The following is a 20,375-nucleotide window of genomic DNA, read 5'->3' as shown; positions in this document are numbered from 1 at the left end:
ACTGAGAAATTTCTTCTCCAGTATATTTTCCTATTCCAGGACCTACTTCAATATGTATCCAGAAACCACGTGTTTATTTTCAATAACCTGTCATACATCTGAAGGTCACTGTCATACTTTCTATCTTAAACTACTTTTACAAAAATTATTCTCCTCCTTCTGCTATCAAGCACCATGATATTGAATTAGCTTCCCAACAAGGCATGACTTTAAGTTAATAAATAACCACCTGCCAGTTCTGAAGAGCTCCATACTGATATGAAGAAACGTTGAAAAATGTTCCCTAACATAGTTGTTTAAGCATTAAGCATTTTCTCTGCCAAACTTACATTATTTCAAAATTTTAATGTTATGTTTAAATAGCTGTAAAGCTTAGCTAGAATCTCATTTTTGAGAGTTTGTAAAATTATTGCTAATGCTGAATATTGTTCCAAAAATCCCTCCATGATTTTTATTCAAAGCAATCGATGAAGAACAGAAATGATCCATAAAAGATAACATCAGTTTGTTACAGTCTGTAATGTACAACTGTTTTGATTTATTAGGAGGACTTTTTCCTATATGTATATATATACATCTTTCATAATGATGTGTTGTTAGTGTAGTCTCCTCATATTAATGATAGGGTGATATGCTGTGTTTACCTCAAGTATTACATCAACATGGGTTATTTTTTAGAAGATTCATGAGAGCTATGCTTTGGTCATTCCAAATGGTGCAGTAAGCTGACATGATCTCTTTCCACACAGTGGTCAAGTCATTTGTCCCGGGCAACATCTTTAATATGAAAATGCGTGTAGTGTTTGGATATAAGAATCAAGGTTATGACTAAACTTCATACTTGAATCTTCCAGTGGATCATTCTTATGAGTCTCAGTAAATCATTCCATCTGTGATTGCAATTTTTTTTTTTTCTTTCTTCTGTAAACCTTAGGAAAACCTCTGACAAACAGAACAGTAAAATGAAATAAAGCATTTAGATACAATGGAATCAGGGAACTTAAACTGAAAATATTATTGTTGATACCTACAAGGGAATTTACTAAACTTACTTACGTTATTTATTATCTTAATGTTAAACAACTTGCAAATTATTGTTATTACAGAAAAAGAAGATAACCTGGACAGCATGCAGAACAGACTGAAAGATGCTGATGAGAAGAATTCTATTCTCCTGAAAACTTTGAATGAAACCTTTGGGAAGCTCTCAGCCATTCCTAATGGTAAGCTGGAAAAGTACTGCAAAGCTTGACTTATCTCTCCCTATTTCATCATTTTCTATCACCTAAAATCTGTCTGATTTTTATCTAGTCCACGTCACGTGCACTTTGACCATGGGCTGCTGTACAAGACACAGATGAGCTAGAAAGAATTGGCCTGAAAACAGATACCTTTATAAGTTTGTGTTTTGACACAGTAAAAGGAATTCCACTTCTGTAATTTGTAAAAGATTGGCTTCAGAAAGAATAAGGATTTCAGGAACTATGAGGCAGTCTTTCCTTTAAATATGGAAAAGCATATTTATGAAACTCATGTAAAATGAAGCATGCTTCTTATGAAACGTAAGAACAGTAAACACCTGATGACTTTTAAGAAAACATCAAAATGGAATCTGCTCTTTTTGTCATACCTTTCTAACATGTTCCCACTGACATATGCCGCAATATCAATTCAACGTCAGCTTGTCGTTGTGTGCCTTAGAACTGAAAGAGGCCTTCGTCAGTGAGTCCTAAAGTACTAAGCATACTTACTAATAGTTTTATCTACCACCTCTGGGGAAAAAAAAATATAAATAAATAAATAAATAAATCTGTTATATCAATTAAAATCCTTAAGTGCTGGGATGTTAGCTACTTTGTGTTGTGATGGTGAGAGACAGAGAACTAAGCTCTCTTAGTATTTTTCTTGTAATAGATGGAATGTTTTGGTTTTTTTTAGAGGAACTTTTATCAGTCATTTGATACAACTTTTATCTCTAACAGACCCTGCATTTTAATAAACTGAATATATGCTTAAGAAAAGTCTCTGAAGAAAGTTTATATTCTCTCTGATCTGTGTAGGTCTGGAAGGTCAACACTACAAGTAAAAACTTGGTGTGAGAAATTATTCATCTTGCACATTGTTGTCTTCATGATTTCAGATAGCAGAAACATTTTGTTTTAGATGTAGCACTCCTTGAAATCAGGCATTCACAAGAATTTGCTTTAATATGTCACCTCTTATGCCACTTCCTGGATTTTGACCACAGGAATTGACATAACTGCTACTCTTCTTGTGCGCAGATAGATGTCTTGGTCAAATAAAATGGATCTCGGAGGCCAGTGGGCCTTAAGAGACAGAATACTGAGTATGAAGCATGTAAAAGACACGTGAAATATGCAGCCATTAGCAATGTAATAAGCTCTTGTCAGATTAGAGTTACAGGGTGCTTGCTCTTGGGACAAGGACACTCTCATATGCAAGTAGATGTGTCATAAGAGTGAAATTCAGAGAAAATAAATGGCATGAATAAGAAAATACAGTAAATTAGTAATCCAATAAGGAAATAACCAGTGAGGACAGGAGAGAAAATGACCCTGTCATGTACTTTGTTCTTCAAGGTTTCAGGGAAACAGAGTACAGCTTAAACTAATAATTCTTGTGTCTATGCTATAGAAATAGCCAAATAAAATCACCAAACTAAAACACACAAACAAAAAAAAGTCAAAATGAGATAGAGGGATAGATCACCTTTAGGACAAGGACCTACACATTGAAGTATAGATTGAAAATAAATATAATTGGTATGACAAATAGAGGGAAGTAACAAGGTAATCCCATTTTCCATTCTGCCAGAAAGGGGTGCAACCTGTAATAATGAATTAAAAAAGAGGTACTTAGATAAGATGAAAAAAGAAATTGGAAAAAGGCAATCAGAGAGCTCTCTTATTTCACTTCTCAGTATTGATGATGATAATGGTTGATTAAAGGTTCAGTTGTGTTTTCAAGGTGCTACTGTATCTTGGGGTATTTTCAAAGCCAAACTTTCAGAAATAAGAGTGGAGTAGTTTGGAGGACAGGTATAATATGATTTTGCTCAAAAAAGTCAAAAGGGTTCAAGACAAACCTTCCAATTTTCTACAGCCTTAGGGAGCATTGTCTTTTCTCTGGGCCAAGGCTTGATTGCATCAGACTATCCACAGAATGTGAAGAACACATCTGTTTGGAAATTTACACTCTTGATCCCCTGAAATGGAATTAGTGTCTGCGTTTTCCCGTGTCTTCATATAGTCAAGAGCATGGGGTCATCCCCAAGCAAATCTTGGTATAAACACTCTTATCAACCATCTCTTAGCCAGAACTGGGAAACAAACACATCCTCCTTTGCTTTCCCAGTACTGCAGTACAGTCTGTTAACTGCATGTCATGGTTTCATGATTTTTCATTATCGGTATTCCACATCATAACATCATGCAATGTACTGGGGGTTTGACTGCTGATGCTCAAGTTCCGGGTGCCTGTCCAGCGGAGAAGAGCAGCTACGTTTCCCCAGGGGGCTTTGCGGTCAGCGAGGAGATATAACTCCCGGCAAGGTCACCTGATGCTCTCTTCTCTGCCTGCGCTGCTTCGCTTGCGCTTCTCTGCCTGCGCTGCTTCGCTTGCGCTTCTCTGCCTGCGCTTCTCGCCTGCGCTTCTCTGCCTGCGCTTCTCATCTCAGCGTTGTGGTAAGGCCGATCCACCATCAATTTCACATTCTCTCTCCTTATAAAATTCTGTTGATACCATATTTAGTAAATTACTTTGTTTTACCTCAGATTGTTGCCACTGTTTTCAATTATTTCGGGGTCCCTTATTTTCTTTTTTTTCCGGGGGCGCGGATCCGCGGATCCCTCCGCCCTTCTAGTCACGGAACCGGGCCGAACCAGCCCGTAAACCGTTGACATTCTTGGTGGAGAATGCGGGCAACAGTTGCTTTTTAGCTTTTTGAACAAATCTCTCTCTCCGCTCTCAGACAGCTTCATTGGGAAAGTTTATCTGTTTCACCAGTACTGTCTGAAAGCGTGACCTTGAAAAGTCCAGGCGGACGGCCAATACTCTAGGATATTTGTAAACTTTGAGCCTTGCTATCTTGTTTCTGTAAAAGAAAAAAAAAAAAAAAAGGAGAAAAAATGCTTTCTCTACTGAAACTGCCTTTTAAGGGGCTGCATGCCACTGTCTCTTCTTTCTTAATGCTAAAAACATACTGGGCCTTAATTAAGTTCACCACTTTGCTCTATGGAGCAATAGGTATATATAGCCAATTGAAAAATCATGAAACCATGACACTGCACTGACTACAACAAGGAGTCAGTGGCACTATTGCTGCATGGTCATTTCAGAGGTGTCCAAGCTTCCAAGCTGCACTCTGAAATTTTCTTATGACTGAGGGACTCAAAGACATATTGGAGAACACAGCGAGAAAACAATTCCAAGAGCAATTTCATGATTTTGTGGGAAGCAGGTGGCAAAGAGTGTTCCTGCAAGTAACACAACTTACTCAACTTCACTGTGGGGTGTTTTCTTCTCTTCTGGAGTATTTGTAGTCTCAAATAACAGAGGATCAGATTCTGCAATCCAGACATACAATTAATAATGTCTTACTACATGTGAAGATCCTGAAGAGTAAAGAACTACACAACACAATTTAAGATGGTAGAATTTTGGCCCAACTTTATTCTTGAGATGTATGAAAACAAATTCTGTACACTAGGTAGTCATTTAATTGTCCTTTTCTACCTACAGATACAGCTATAAAGGTACAGGCAGCTAAAGACAAAGCAAGACAAGCCAACGATTCTGCAAATGATGTCCTGGCCCAGATTAAAGACCTCAACCAGAATCTCCTTGGCTTGAGAAACAACTACAGTCAGCTTGCAGATGATGTGGCAAAAACAAATGCTGTTGTGAAGGACCCTATCAAGAACAGTAAGTTATTTTTTGCTGTGGATTTTTTGTTGTTGTTGTTTTGGTTTTCATTTTACATCTCAAAATGAAACAGACACTCAACAATTTCACCCTTATAGCATTACTATGCTGGGATAAAAAGAAAGCTATTGTTTCTATTTCTGCTGTGTGAATTGTTTCACTATTCTGTGAAAAAAGCTTCCATCAGCAGGTTGAACATGTAGTGGGTTGGTAGGTCTGATCCACAGACTAGTCTTTAAACTAGATAGATGAATAATTAAAGAATCAGTCCTTGACTGACAATATATTACTTGATTCATGTAAAATTCCTTGCACTAATCCAGCCTCCAGTCAACCAGGTAAATACTTCTGGGTAAAATGCCGTGACGTCTTTCATACAAGTTACTGTTTCTGGTAGAATACTGAAGACGCTTAAGAAGAAAAAAGATAAAAAAGAAAATGTTTTTTAAGGCTGTTTTTCTGTAGTGAAGCCTATTATCAAATATAACAATTTCTTTAGCAAGCGTTTTAGCAACTTCTTTAGCAATTTCCACTATGGTTATGGTGGAAAACATTGAGTTCTAAACTGTATAATATTTTACTATAGATTACCAGAGCATATTGCATAGGTGTGTACAGCCAGGGCTGAATACTGTTACGAAATTACTGAAGGACTAACTTCTCAGCTAATCTGTGCTTTCCAGGTTGTGGTCAGCTTAGCAAAACTAGGCACCTTAAAACATCTAGTTTAGGAAACTGTTAGTCTCATTCCATGGACACATATCCCTTTAAAGTTCTAGCTGTACTAGCGAAATGATTGTTTGTCACTATCTTCCTATCTGAAATTTCTGAACCTTCATCGGCTGAAATACATGTGTGAACCTCAAAAATAACCATCAGACAGAAAGATCCCTTGAACTTTAGACAACATTAAAAACAGTTTTTGATTGAAATAATGTGGTTATATTATGGCAGGTTATGCAACAAGCAGATCTACAAGGTAATGACATCTGGCTTGGTAGTGATAACAGGCAAGTGGCCTAAACCTTGGCATTTCTGAGTCTAGAATAGGCCAGGTCTAGAATCCTGTCCCTTAACTTACTTTGCATTCGTGATTAGATCTTCAAAACATTTTCTTATGCTATGTTCTGTTTTTTTCTCTTTTCTTCGTCTCCCTATCTTGCCTACAGAAATAAGTACGTATGTCTTCTTTCTTGCTTTTTTAATTGTGCCTTTTCCAGTAGATAATGATGATTCACTGCTTACTGCCAAAGCTTATGCATGGTGTTCCACACTGCTCATTCAAATGGTTACTTTTTGAAGGCTCTGAGATAAAGTGGCTTGGTAACTAGCCTAACTTATGAAACTTGTAGGAAACATCTTGAAAGTTGGTCTGAGTTAGTATTCAAAAACCAGATAACTAGACTTTCATGCTCTTTGTAAGCATTACCCAATTATAATAATTACTATTTCCATTCAATCTACATTCTTTTGGTAAGTACTGATTTGTCCATTTCACGGTCATCCACACAATTCCATACCCTCACACTGGTCAAGTGCTGCAATCTTTACATCTCCTGAAAAAGTGTCAAAGAGAAGGCATTGTTCACCAGTCGTAGGTTGAAAGGCAAAAAAAATGTCCTGTGAAACTTAAAGAAAAATAAAAAAATCTCCTTTGTAAAAACATTTTTCACTTGAGGGGGAGAAAAAAGAAAATATTTACATATGACTACCATTTCTTAAAATCTGCTTTCAATACATATACATAATTTTAAGCTATCAGATAATGTTAAGTGATCAGAATAAAAAAATGTTGTTCTTGTTGCCATTATAGATAATTTAAGAATGAACTTCAAGTTAATTCAACATTTAACTGTAATCCTCTAGCTCTTCTGCAGAAATTACTAATGGAAACTAATCAATTTTCATTAATCTAGCATATTTTTTTAAAACTAGGGTTAGAAAAAACACATGTAAATACTTCATTCGTAACTGTATTTTGCTCCAGTAAGTATTTTCATTACTTATTATGCTGACACGAGGCATAGTTACTGCTTCAAAATTCTTGTTTAACATCTGTATCTACTTCTGTTGCTACTTTAACTTCATTCTAAATGTTCATAAATGACCTAATTCTGTTCAGGTAGCTCCCTGGTCTGTGTATACCTCATATTAGCATATAATATTGCCTGAGTATTGTCTGTGCAGAATTTTCTTTATTTATTTATTTATTTTTTTTTAAATAACTCTTTATAATTGCCATCTGACACCGCTCTAAAATTGTGCTTTCTTCTTCCTTATGAAGTTGCTGATGCAGATTCTAGTATAAAACACCTGGAAAAGGAGGCAGATCGCCTACTAGATAAACTCAAGCCAATCAAAGAACTTCAGGATAATTTAGGGAAAAACATTTCTCAGATAAAAGAGCTGATAAACCAAGCTCGGAAGCAAGCCAATTCGGTAAGCCTTTTTCTCAATAAGATGACCTTTTAAATATTAGTGGGATTTTATTTTCTACTTTTATATTTCTTTTCCTCAAGGTGAATACTTTCTAATAAAAAAAAAAAATGTGTAGAGAAAGCAAGTAATGGAGTATAATTTCTCAGATAAACAGAAAACTTTCTGATAATTTCCTCTCTGTGTTTTGTTTCTTCTTTTAAAATACAACATTGTTAAATGGATAATATCTGTTGGTCTGTATGTGGAAAAGTTACTATTTAAGAAGTATTGTGGTAATAGCATAGCAGAAAAAATCACTTTGTCATTGATGACTGAGTACTGATAATAAATCCCTGGTGTCAATTCATAGAACTTATATCACCTGAGAATGTGGAGTCTAAGGATGCAAGCTTGGGTTGAGAGTATATTTCTAGTTTGATTATTGAGTTTGGAGCCCATCTCTCTAATTCTAAGATTGAGGACCAGCTGAGTAATGCTAAGGTTATTCAGCTTGTAACCCAACAGAACATGAGAAATATGTTCCTGAAGATGGTATTTTAGGAAAATTCCTGAAAGGTTGGGGAAAAAAAGAACAACCTACAGAATAGGAGCCCAGAATGGATGTGTATTATGTATTTGCCCACAATAGATGAACAAGTCACAGTGATGCAAAAGTTTTCTTATGTTCTTCTGCCTGAAGGCTTCTAAGTACTTACCTGCTCAGCATTTCTGAGAAAAGGAAATAGCGTGTTTAGTCATATAACAGATCTCATTTTTTATAAAGTCTGCCCTAAGCAAGAGTTGATATCATTATGTACATCTACTCTAAAACATAAACATGTCTATCTGGCATTGAAATAGGATTGTACTGTCATTATGTCTATGCTGGCATTATGAAAGCAAAGAGTATACTTTTTTCATCTGTGCTGTTGAGCCTAAGGAAACTAGCACAAGTGTCCAAATGTATATGTCATTTGAGCAGAGAAAATGAAACCTAATAATGAATACCAGCTCCATTAGGGACTATGTGAAAACAGTGTTAGACAAAACTGTTGGTTAAAAAAATAATTATTAAAAGGTGTCTTAAATTAGCATAATCAAAGACATTACAAAGAAAAATAGATCATCATCTCTACCCCGAGCAATGAGTTGCAATTGCTTCAGAAGCACTGCATATTTTCCAGGCTACGTATCCTACTTAGAGTCTATCTCCATTGCCAGAATTCCCCAGCTGCTTGTGTTAGACCCACATATCTTCTAGCTATTTTTGATCCATATAATTGATCCTTTCAAAACCTGAATGCTAGAAAGAGTTTGTATTGCCTTTTAATCAAAACATAAGAAACAATCCCAGAAAGAAAATTGCATTTCTACCTACCTCATGTACGTATCCAAGCAACTACTTGCTACTTGTAGCATAGAAATGGTAATGAGGGAGAAAAAAAAGTTATATTTTTGTAATGATTTAGAAACATCTTTCAGTTTCTTCTGGAATAATAAGCAGTAAACTGAATTTTTTCTAATACACTTTTTTTGAAGATCAAAGTGTCCGTGTCTTCTGGAGGCAACTGTATTCGGACATACAGACCAGAAATAAAGAAAGGAACGTACAATACCATCATTGTCAATGTGAAGACTGTAGTTGCTGACAATCTTCTTTTTTATCTTGGAAGTGCCAAGTTTGTAAGTTTGTTTTCTGCTTTTCTTGTCAGCATTGCTCAATCAAATCAGGTTACTGACACACACAGAAGATGAAAAAGGCTTTTCTTTTTTCCTCTTCGAGGCTTCAAAGTAGTAGTAGAGGATCTAGGATAAACTAGACAGTTGCTTTGTTATTAATATAGGGACTTCTAAAATATAACTGGCAAATATTTTTTAGTATTTTAACTAGCTATAAAATCTAAGACTTCTACATGACCTACATCAACTCTTTAAAATTCACAGTGCAACCAGAGCATTTTGGGGGTTGGTTGTGGGTCTTTCCTTGGGGAAGAAGTGGCTAATCATCTTGCATCTGTCAAAGCTCCAGTTTATTACAATTTTACATCAAGACTATGATTGCAAGCACAGTAATGATGAATGACTCAGTTTCCCACGGGCACTCTGGCAGACAAGCTTCTAGAATAATCAACAATAATTCAGAAAATGGGAAAAATAGTGCATTTCTAACATTTTGAACTATATATTTTATATTTATATAAAATACATATTTATATATATATTGTATTTTACCTAATACAAAATGAAGAGGCTAGATGGCATCACATATTAGCCTACAATCCTGACATGTTTCTGCCATCCAATGGGTGTTTTACAAATAACGTCAGTCTGAGTTAAGTTCTCTTCTTAGTTGCTACAATACCAACGTTTCTGTAAGTCTAGCAGCTTACATGCTATGTATCACTGACAGAAGTCATTTGTCATAAGATTCCTTGTTTGAATCAAGGAAAGCAGGGAAAAGACAATCTCAGTCACTGTGAGAGTTAGTTTTTATACTTGTCTGTAAGTGAATTTCTATTGCCCCATTCAAATACCTTCTGAAATGTGAAGAGTTCTAGAGAGTTTTCTTTTATCAAAATATGAAACTGGTTCTGTTTTTATATTTTGCACACAGACTGACTTCTTGGCCATAGAAATGCGCAAAGGCAAAGTGAGCTTCCTGTGGGATGTGGGATCTGGTGTTGGACGGGTAGAGTATCCAGATCTGACCATTGATGATGGGTTTTGGTACCGGATTGAAGCCTCTAGGCAAGTACATATTTCACTTCCAAGATTTGGTTCCTAATGAAAAAACAGCCAAATTAAGCAAGACTTACTTACAATCCATTCTTACCAAGTTTCACTGAATCATAGGGGTTGAAAGGGATGTCTGGAGATCATGTAGACCAACCTTTCTGCTAAAGCAGATTCTGAACAGTAGGTTATACAGGAAAGTGTCCAAGCATGTTTTTAATATCTTCAGGGAAGAAGACTTCACAACCTCTACAGGCAGCTCATTCCAATACTCTGTCACCCTCAAAGCAAAGAAGTTTTTGTCATGGTTTACAGAACTTTCTATATTACAGTCTGTGCCTATTATCCCTTGCTCTGTAATTGAACAATGTTGAAAAGGGCCAGACCCCATCCACTTGACTCCCACTCATTAGGTATTTATAAGTATTGATAAGATCCTCCCCTCAGTCTTATGTTCTCCAGGCTGAACAACCCCAGATCTCTCAGCCTTTCTTCATGTGTGAGATGCTCCAGACCCCTCATATTCTCTATGGTATTCCACTGGACTCTCTAGGAAATCCCTGCCTTTCTTGAACAAAGGAGCCCAGAACTGGACATGATACTCCAGATACAGCCTCACAGGGCAGAGTAGTGTAGGAGGATAACCTTCCTTGAATGCTGGCCATGGTTTTTATAATGCACCCCATAAGAGAATGCATGTCAGCATTAAGGGCATGTTGTTGACTCGTGGTCAACCTGTGGTCTATCTGGACATCCAGGTCCTTCTCCACAGAGCTCCTTTCCAGCATGTCAGCTTCTAACCTATACTGATGCATGCAACTCTGCAGCTGTAGGACTTCACATTTGTCCTTATCTCAGGTTTGCACATCTCAGGTTTATGGAAGTGTTTGCTGTGTTTAAAACATCTATTTTTAATGCAAGGCAATATCATAAGCAATTGTAGGCTGGTTTAGTGGAAGGTTTTGAACCTACCTCCAGTAATACCAAAGTGAATAAACTGCAATTACTATTGAAATGTGAATTGTTCTGCATCAAGAATATATTTTCATCACATATTTTCCCTCATGTATCAACAATCCATGACTGCTTATATTCCCTTCTTTCTACTTTTCATTTCAGCTTTATGAGTTCTCTTCTTCAACTAGGATCCTTTAAAAATTGGTTACAGGTTTTGACATTCAGACAGATAACTGCTATTCTTTTCATCTTGAATTTCAAAGAGTAGCACCATTTCTGAATTTCTGGTCTTGCAGTACTGCAAATGAAAGGCTTGTCATACACCAGTATCTTGATTCTTACTCAAAATGCTGTTTCCATAGCCAGAATATCTCTTCAAACTAGAGATATTTAAAAAGATACAGCTTATGAAAAATCAAGGATAGAATATTCTGAATATGTTTCGTATTTCAGTCCAGTTGCTGAATGCTTTTGAACTTTAGATGAATAGATACCTTAATATTCAGTTTTCAAATTAGTTTCTTGAATTTTGTATTTTCCATTTAAATAGCATGTGACAGTTTAATAATTACAGCATAAGGATTATGTAACTTTATATCCATTATCCTTTCCTCCTGAATTACTCTCCTAATAAATTAGATAACATTGTCTATATTGCAATCTGATTAAAGCTGAATAATCCTTTTGCATCCTTACATGTTATATTTCACCTAGTATTAAATGTAGAAGTGATAGTACAGTCATACACTGAGAGAAAGAAGAAAGGGAAAAGAAAAATTCTAATCCAGTTACATCCATAGCTCTGAGAGAAGAAAATGGCATTCAGTTTAAATAATTTAGCAAAATCACAGAAATCAGACATTCAGGACAGAGAGAGAAATAAAATTATGGCACTTTCTCTAGTAGCTGGCTTAAACCTCGTTGCTTGCAAAATACAAGCTTGGTTATGATAGGAATTGTTGAAATCTTCATCACTTCATATTGTGCATACTAAAATAGCTTCATGATACAATAATGCCAGACTTCTATTTACAATAAAGCTGCTTCAGCAGAATATGGGCCAGGATATGGTATAAAAATTCACACATCCTACAAATGCACAGTGCCTATTAAGTTATTTGTTCTAGATATACAGGATGTGCATGCCATTAGTTTTAAACAAACTGCTGGATCAGCAATTTGGAACAATTACAGCTGCACAATTCAGGAGAATTACATGCAAAAACATTAGTTGGATTTGTGGGATCGAGATGAAGAACTCGGGACTAGTTTTATATTCTTTAGGCAGACCTCATTAATCATATGCCCTGCTGAAGATTTTCTGACTTCGAATATTTTAGTCCATTTGATAACGCTTCTTCATATGCTGTTGAAGAGTTTTACTCATTACATTCTATCATTTTTTTCTCTAAATTTCTTCTCAGTCCAGCTTTTTCAGCAAACTGACAGAACTGCCAGACAGCAGGACATCCACTTAGAGTGCAAGAGAGGTCAGAAGGACCATGGGGAAACTCTGGCCTTGCTAAATTTTGCCTCGCATTTCAATGATGACAGGCATTGAAATGTGTTCGTAATGGTAGATTTAAATATGTAAATATGGTAGCTTTAAAGACTGATAGCAGGTTTTAACTAAGAATCTCAAAAGGGCTTATAAAGAGATGTGTTGGCTCAGACGCCGTGAAATCCTCAAAATCATTCAGCTTATGGACTGAAATCTAAATATGAAACAGCTGACTGTTGAGTCATGATCAGGGATGTTCAATTCAGTTAACCACCAGGCCAAAATTTCCCATCTGCTAAGACCAATTTATTATCTACTCCATCTGTTTTCCATAGAAGCTTTTTATTTTCCTTGTCTTTTTATTTTGAGTATACTAATTCATTGCATTTTATCATATATACAGAGGCCATCATAGAAATCTTTAAAATTTTATTTGTATGAAATTGAAGTAAAATGTATTTATTCCTTTAATATACCATTTGCCTATGGAATAAGCAATTCCCTTTAGTTTGATGGCACAAGAACTTAACAGCTACTTACAGTTATTTACCTTCTTACAGAGATGAATCTGATTGACATTAAAAACTGCAATCAACTGAAGTATCAATTAATGAAGGAAAATATGACAAACAGTTTGTGACAAAAAGATTAGAAGCAGGTTTGCAACATGCAGAGTCAATTTTGTGGAACAGTCAAATACATGCTAGAGTATTTTTGAGGCACACTTGATCAGTGTAACAATGTCACTTGATGTCAGCAGGCCTGTTAGGAGCTGGATCTGATCAGTTGTGATTTTAGTTAAGCACATTTTAAATATTACCATTATTAATGGCAGAGTTTAAATAATTCCCTTCCTTGGAAAGAAGGACAGATGAATCACAAATTCACAATAAGCACATCCAGCTCAGCTCAGCAAGAATTCAGTCATAAACTGCTAAGGCAAATCTAAGCCATACTTTCCAGTAATGGTTTTCTTTGTAGTCCAGGTATCAAGGAGCAGATGTTTCTTCATGGTATTCTGTAATTTAATGTTGATAACTTGCAGAAGTCATCTCATTTGTATCATGCATCTCCTAAAGAGCAAATCCTGCATGCGTGATATTGTGCAAATGTATCAGATGATCAGCCACCAAAGTGCTGATATATCTTTAACCCAACAGTTCATCTTGCATTGACAACCACCAGAGTAGTATCTGCTAATCTGATGGCTTGTCATGCATCAGATACCAATGTCTTTTTGCTGCCAAGTTAGCCAAGTTCTTTCTTCGAGCTCAATTGTCCTTCCTAAGTAAGAGAGAATTATTTATGAAAGAGACTCTATAGTTAGCATTTTCATCTATTTGAAGATGAAAGACACCCATCCTACTTGTAACATATTAGGCACCCTAAAAAGTGTCAATCTGCTCAGTCCCTTCTATGTTATTGCATTTGAATGTTTTTAAACTAGAATCACTGGAGTTGTGATTTCAGTTTAATAGAAGCCACTAGTAACTGTTAAGTATTTCAGTAATTACTACATTGAGAACTATGTTTTGAAGTCCTTTATAGGAATTTGTTAATAAACTTGAATAATAATAAAAATGAACCTTGTTTTATTAATAAACCTGGAAAAAAAGAAATAAACTTTAGAATTTCTGCCACATAGAATGCTATCTACTTAACATTCCATTGATTTTGGAATAAAAGTTACAATAATTGTCATTAAAAAGAGTTTGCAACCAAAAAAAATTTAATTAGAAAAATGTGAATTGTTTTACCCCACTGCTTGTAAATGCTTGGGAGTAACTATGCGTTTACATACACCAGATATCACTAGGAGATTCCCTGGAACTCCCATCTATATGGTGTCCTGAATTACCAGATCAAGCTAGAAGTAATTGAAAATCTCCAGTATTTTTCTGCAAATATATGGTTTTCACATTGAAAGCTATGATATCCCTGTCTTCAGGGCAGGCAAGATGGCATAGATCTACAAAAACATTCTTCTTTGAATGGATACCCTCAAAATTACTTTTCAACCTTGCTTCACAGTTCAGGGTAAATTTATCAAAACTGACATGTCACAACTAACACTTTTTCTTTTTTTTTCTTCTTTTTTTTTTTTTTTTTTTTTTGCTTTGAATGACTTATTTCCAGTGAGATGTTATTTCACAAGAAAACTCTCAATTTGTTCTGGATGGGGCTGACAGATTCTGAACTAAATGAATTGTTGAAGAGATTTCTAGACATAAATGCATAGTTTTCTCATTTTTTTCCCGTATTTTTTCCATATTAATTGTGGAGCAAATATAACTCAGTAAACCTTAGAAAATTCATAATATAATTTGAATCTCTGCCTACCTCATTTGTTACATCAGGAAACAACTAGTCAAGACTAGTTTTGTTACAATATTAATATTAAAAAAAAAAAAAAAAAAAAAACAGTTTTCTTGTTTCAGTGAATGATCCACTCCATATGTCTATTGAATTGTGTGCTAAAAAAATATTGAGGTGATGAAAAGATGTTCTCTTTAAATTACACAATTCTAAGAGTCTGTTAACCTGTATCAAAGTGGAACATAGCCAGATCAGTAATACATGCCTCTATTAAAAGATGCCATCTAAAACAGACTACTTACCATATTTAACTATGGTTTACTGAACCTGTGCTTATTTTGTTAAAATGTCTAGGACTGGGAAAAACGGCACTATATCAGTGCGAGCTCTGGATGGCCCCAAAGCCAGCATTGTGCCAGCCACTTTCAGTAGTGTCTCACCACCTGGATATACCATTTTGGATGTAGATGCTAATGCCCTGCTGTTTGTTGGAGGTTTAACTGGAAAAATAAAGGTAATGTACTGTATGGCACTACTGTATTCCATTACTACTTACAGTAAAAATAGTAAGCGTTAGTATGCTTGTGTCATTGTTGGAGGTGCTTTAGTAGTATTTGTGCTCTTGAGAAATTATTAAGAACATGTAGGCTTTCTGTCTAGAGGCAACTAAAGGTGTCCGCTTGGATATGGTATGGTGTATGATGTCTGCCATAAACAAGAGCTCTTCAAACGTATTTTTACAATTACTGAATCATCATTTCCTAAAAGTGGCTCTATACTGCAGAGAACAGTGATCCTTACAAAACAAGAATGTTCTCACTAGCTTAACGTACTCTGTGCCTTGATTTGCATTTTCAGAGGCAATGGAAATAAACTGGAGAGAGTTGGTTTATATTCCACACCTAAAAATTATTCTTAGTTTTTTTCTTTTCTTTTTTTTTGTTTTGGTTTTGGTTTTTTTTTCTGTGTTTGATAAACATCAATTTCTACTGCTGTTTTTTTTATCAGTAACAAATATATTTACATTGGCATTTTATTGTGTTTCTTACTTGCCATAATGACTCAGTGGAATAAATATTCCACTGAGCAAAACTGACAATGTTCTGTGCTTGCAGTGCTGTGCAATGGCCAAAAGCTCAAAAAAACACCAGTCCATAAAGGCTGTAGGGTTCTTTTGGCCTACCCCACTGAAATGTGTTACTGTAGTCTGCAGTGACTGCTGACTCAGGATGATTGGCCCATGTACCAATTCTAAGTGCCAGAACTGATTAAGAAAACCCTTTCATCATTTCACATTTAGGAAAATACTTGAGAGTTTGGTTGATAAATTATTTACACTTCATCGACTGTTTTAAGACTGTAAAAAGTAAGTGATGTGTACTTCTGGACTGTTTTCTTTGGGTGATCCACTGAAGGAGTTGTGAAACTTCAAACTCAAATGCTAACCTAAACCCAAACCTTATTTGAATTTTAGAATCATAGAATTGCTCAGGTTGGAAAAGACCCCAAAGATCATTAAGTCCAATTTGCAACCTAACCATACCACCCTAACTCTAACAACCCTCCGCTTAATCATGTCCCTGAGCACCACGTCCAAACACTATCCAGGGATAGTGACTCAACCACCTCCCTGGGGAGCCTATGCCAGTGCTTAACCACCCTTTTGTTTTAGATTTCACTTGCAAGTTATCAAAGCACGTGTGGGACAAGTGCTGAAATGTAATTGCACCATTTATATACATTTATGTGTTTAATGCTGGCTCTCAGAGCTTTGATTTTCAATTCTACTTCGAAAAATATTCTCATGGTTACTTTAAAAATCCAGAGAATAGATGTCACGTGGCATAGAATGTCATGTCATAAATTAGTCTCATGACTGGTCCTAATTTCAATGGCAAAGTTATTACATTGGATTAATAATAATGTATATTTTCCTTGATGTCATTTTTCATTTTTACAAGTCTCTTATTGTTAAATAAAGTGCTCTTAGTGTTGCAGCCTAATGGTAGAAGAAGTGAGGCAAAGGTGTAGACAGAGATCATATCTACTCTTTGAGTAACCAGGCCCAAAGCTCACACCTACCACTCTAATGAAATGTCACCACAAAGGTCATCTCATTTAATTTAGTTTGAGTTTTAAAATATGTAATATTTTATCTAGTGCTTATTATTTCATTTTTATTTTTTTATGTTATTTGTAATTATTTGGGGTTTTTATTTAAATGCTAACATTGTTTAAATAATGCTCAATTACCAAGAATTGCTTAATGATGGAGTGTGTACTTAAGATAAAGAAGAATAGCAAAGAATTTCAAGAACAAAGAGAGTTTAAGGGCTCTTGATCTATTGGGATAGACAAAAGGGCCTGGAATGAAATAATGTTTAAACCTAAACTCTTTCCTAAATTTTTTTTATTTTTCTCTTAATTAGACAGTGAGGTAGAGGTGGGTAATGTGCACACTTACTGAGCACATAAGACAGTTTTAGGATAAAGTCTGAGGTGAAGTACTGAACCTGAACAGAAATTATAAAAGCTACAGAAAATCTGATGCTTGAACAGTGCCTTTCAAACTCAGTAAGAATTCTCCAGACGTTTTCTAGAGATTTCTTAATTTTTTTCAACTTGAGAAAACAATCATGATTCTTCCCCCCAGGTAAAGAAAGAGAAGAGCAGAGGTAGGAAGACAATGTATTGTACGTTCAATACAACTGGAATATTTCCTATCTAGGGTTTTAAACATTATCAGACTTGCTCTGCTCAGACACAGTCTGAATAAAAGAAAATAAATGGTAAATTTACTTTAAAAAATATATATTTATCATCAGTTTTCATGTTCACAAAATATTGCTTTTAACTGAGAATTTTGTTTAAAAATGTGAAGTGTTTTGGACATTTGGCAAGATCACTGACATAAAGAATGCTCACTTTCAGATTTTAAAAACATCTTTCATTTTACTTGAGTAGAAGACTATGATACTCACATGTCATGAATTTCTCAGAACTGACATTAAGTTCTTACTTGTTGCTAATTAAAACCTTCCCAATTACCCCAGGAAATATCATCAGAACATTAAGTCTTTTGAGTCATATTCTTGCTGGAATATTTTTAAGTTGCACTTCTTCATATTCTCTTGCAAGGTCTTAATATTCATAATTGGTGTATGGAAAACAGCAGGTGCTTGTCTGTTTTAAGTAAATAGTTTTTCAATCAGCTGTATTGATGAAGTGATATTTAAATGAAGTCAGGTATTTTTAGAAAGATCATTCTGAGATAAGTACTCTGTGTGTAATCATATATTACCTACCTGATCACAGCACCATGTTATGATCGAATGAGCCTTACGCAGTGTGTATGACCCTAACCTAATGAGTTTTAATGCCTTTTAAGTTAAAATTGCTTTGCTATCTGCATATTTTTCTGCATCCAAAATTCAGCATGACCTTTACAGGTGTAGCCAGCTGAGCTCACGTATTCAGTTTTTTAGTTTGGATACTCAAATTCCAGGCTTTTGAGAATTAAGAACAGGTGAATTTTGCTAGCTGTACTGTGGGCAAGATTCTTCGTAGCTCTTTCCATGATATCTCAAACGAAAACACAGATAAACCTCAAAAACAGTCTGCTGCTGGAGTAGCGCAAGCAAGCAGTTCTCCAGATGGCTGAGAAGCAGGTGGTGATGTGAAAGCCCGGGCAGGTCCCCATTCTTCAGGGATCATTCTGCGTAGGCCTAAGTCTCAATTAAATGAGCTTTTCCATCTTGACTGATACAAAACTTATCTCACCGTTTTGTCGTTCAATTGTTCTAGAGGATTAAATAGATTACATATTAATCTTGATATGTGAAATAATAAGAAACATCTTCCGGTATTTGTTGTCTTTGTATTAGTTTTGCTTTCACATATAGTAAATCACTTCTGATTTACACATATAGTAAATCACTTCTGATATAGAAATCACCACTGAGTTCTAACAGTGATTGTGTTTTCTCTTACAGAAATCAGATGCTGTAAGAGTCACCACTTTCACTGGATGTATGGGTGAAACCTTCCTAGACAGCAAACCCATAGGACTGTGGAATTTCAGGGATATCGAGGGTGACTGCAAAGGGTGTGCCGTCAGGTAGGTAACATATTGCTCCTTTCGAAGCCTGTCTGTGGGATGCTGTGGTCTGTTGTAAAAATTCTGCAGCAACTATCAAGTCCCAGTAGACAGCTCAGAAAGCTGAGTTGTGAGAAATACGAAGTTATGTTGAAATTATGTCAACAAGAGAAGCACACAATCTGCATTAAAAAGTGGTCAGTATATTAACAGAGTTCAAGTAGTGTAATGGTGCTGTGAAGCAAAGACTCCACCTAACTAGTGGCCAAAATTAGTCAAAACATGAGGGATGGTGAGATCCACAGTGGGACAGAGTCTGGCACACAAACTGGATTTTGCAGCTGTGTTGTGGGTCATCGTACAGAACAGGGCAGAGTGAAGTGTGTCAGCACAGCTTTCACAGCCACCAGCATAGTGAGCAGAGACACCAAAAGGAAAGTGGTTTCCTTTCTCAAAAAAGAAGGACCTTTCCAGTGGGTCTTTGTACTTTAAGGGTTGTGACCCATCTTCCTTCCTCTTTTCCACTGAGATATTTTTCTGTGCCATGATTCAGCATCAAAAGCAGCACTGCTGAAAGCCCCCATACAGATGTACCTGAGACTATTCCATAGATTGTCATTTAAGGAATGATTCTGAGTCTCTCACATCCCAGTTTATGGCCTTCACCATGACATATTGCAGAAAAGCAGTATTGCCCTGTTAGATACTCCTGATTTTTAGCAAATTTAGCAGTGCCAATATATAGTGTGGAGCTCACACTACATTAGGCAAAGTCACTGTAGACAGTCAGAGAGGTTAAAAGTAGACTTGTATTCAATTAAGCAGCCTAGTTTTTGAAACATCTGCTAAGGCTTTGCCCTTTCAAAATGATGGAAATTCCAGTTGTGAACACAATTTCGGAAATGCTGGAGGATTTCCTTGACTATAAATGTAGGCCCTTGATGCTTAAGTTAAAACTTACGGAGCATGATGATGTATATATCTCAGCTCCAAGCAAGTACTAGTAGTGAGATCTAAACTTTATATGTGTCTCTGCCTAAATTTAATTTTCTCATTTCACTAGTGATAGTGTAGATCCTCTTTGCCTGAAGTAGAGTGGGTGGGAGGAAGATTAAAAAAAAAAGAATACTAGACTTGAAATTCATAGAAAACTGTATTAAAATCTCACTTTTACCTTAACCTAATTTTCTTGTTTCAGAAAGTTCTCCTGCAAAATCTATTTGAAAAAACTGTTAAATGTAGTTATGTAGGGTAAGAGGACTATGTTCAACATCCTTGTGTGTGTGCCAAGTTAAATGAGAAACATTCTCCTAGCCAGTATTCCACATGTAGGTCTCTTGTTCAACTATAATTGTTTGTTATTAAACCAAAAGATTGCTGTCATCCAGCTATCTGATCTGTGTGACAAAT

The 20,375-nt window shown here is 35.7% G+C and overlaps 1 protein-coding gene across 5 annotated transcripts in view; it reads left to right on the top strand.

Annotated features, from left to right (window-relative positions):
* The window catches only part of LAMA2 (laminin subunit alpha 2), a 337,231-nt gene that overhangs the window by 286,597 nt on the left and 30,259 nt on the right, over nt 1-20,375 (top strand). For all 5 annotated transcript variants that reach the window (XM_085217335.1, XM_085217334.1, XM_085217332.1 and 2 more), the window contains 7 exons: nt 1,107-1,223; nt 4,762-4,944; nt 7,229-7,383; nt 8,902-9,045; nt 9,977-10,110; nt 15,224-15,383; nt 18,862-18,986. In XM_085217335.1, coding sequence (XP_085073461.1) covers nt 1,107-1,223; nt 4,762-4,944; nt 7,229-7,383; nt 8,902-9,045; nt 9,977-10,110; nt 15,224-15,383; nt 18,862-18,986 — 1,018 coding nt within the window. The remainder of the gene's footprint in view (nt 1-1,106; nt 1,224-4,761; nt 4,945-7,228; nt 7,384-8,901; nt 9,046-9,976; nt 10,111-15,223; nt 15,384-18,861; nt 18,987-20,375) is intronic.

The sequence above is a fragment of the Meleagris gallopavo genome, chromosome 2, assembly GCF_905368555.1.
Source record: "Meleagris gallopavo chromosome 2, MGAL_WU_HG_1.1, whole genome shotgun sequence".
Lineage (NCBI taxonomy): Eukaryota > Metazoa > Chordata > Aves > Galliformes > Phasianidae > Meleagris > Meleagris gallopavo.
Note: the sequence above shows the minus strand (reverse complement) of the source record. Positions and strands in the feature narration are given on the sequence as shown.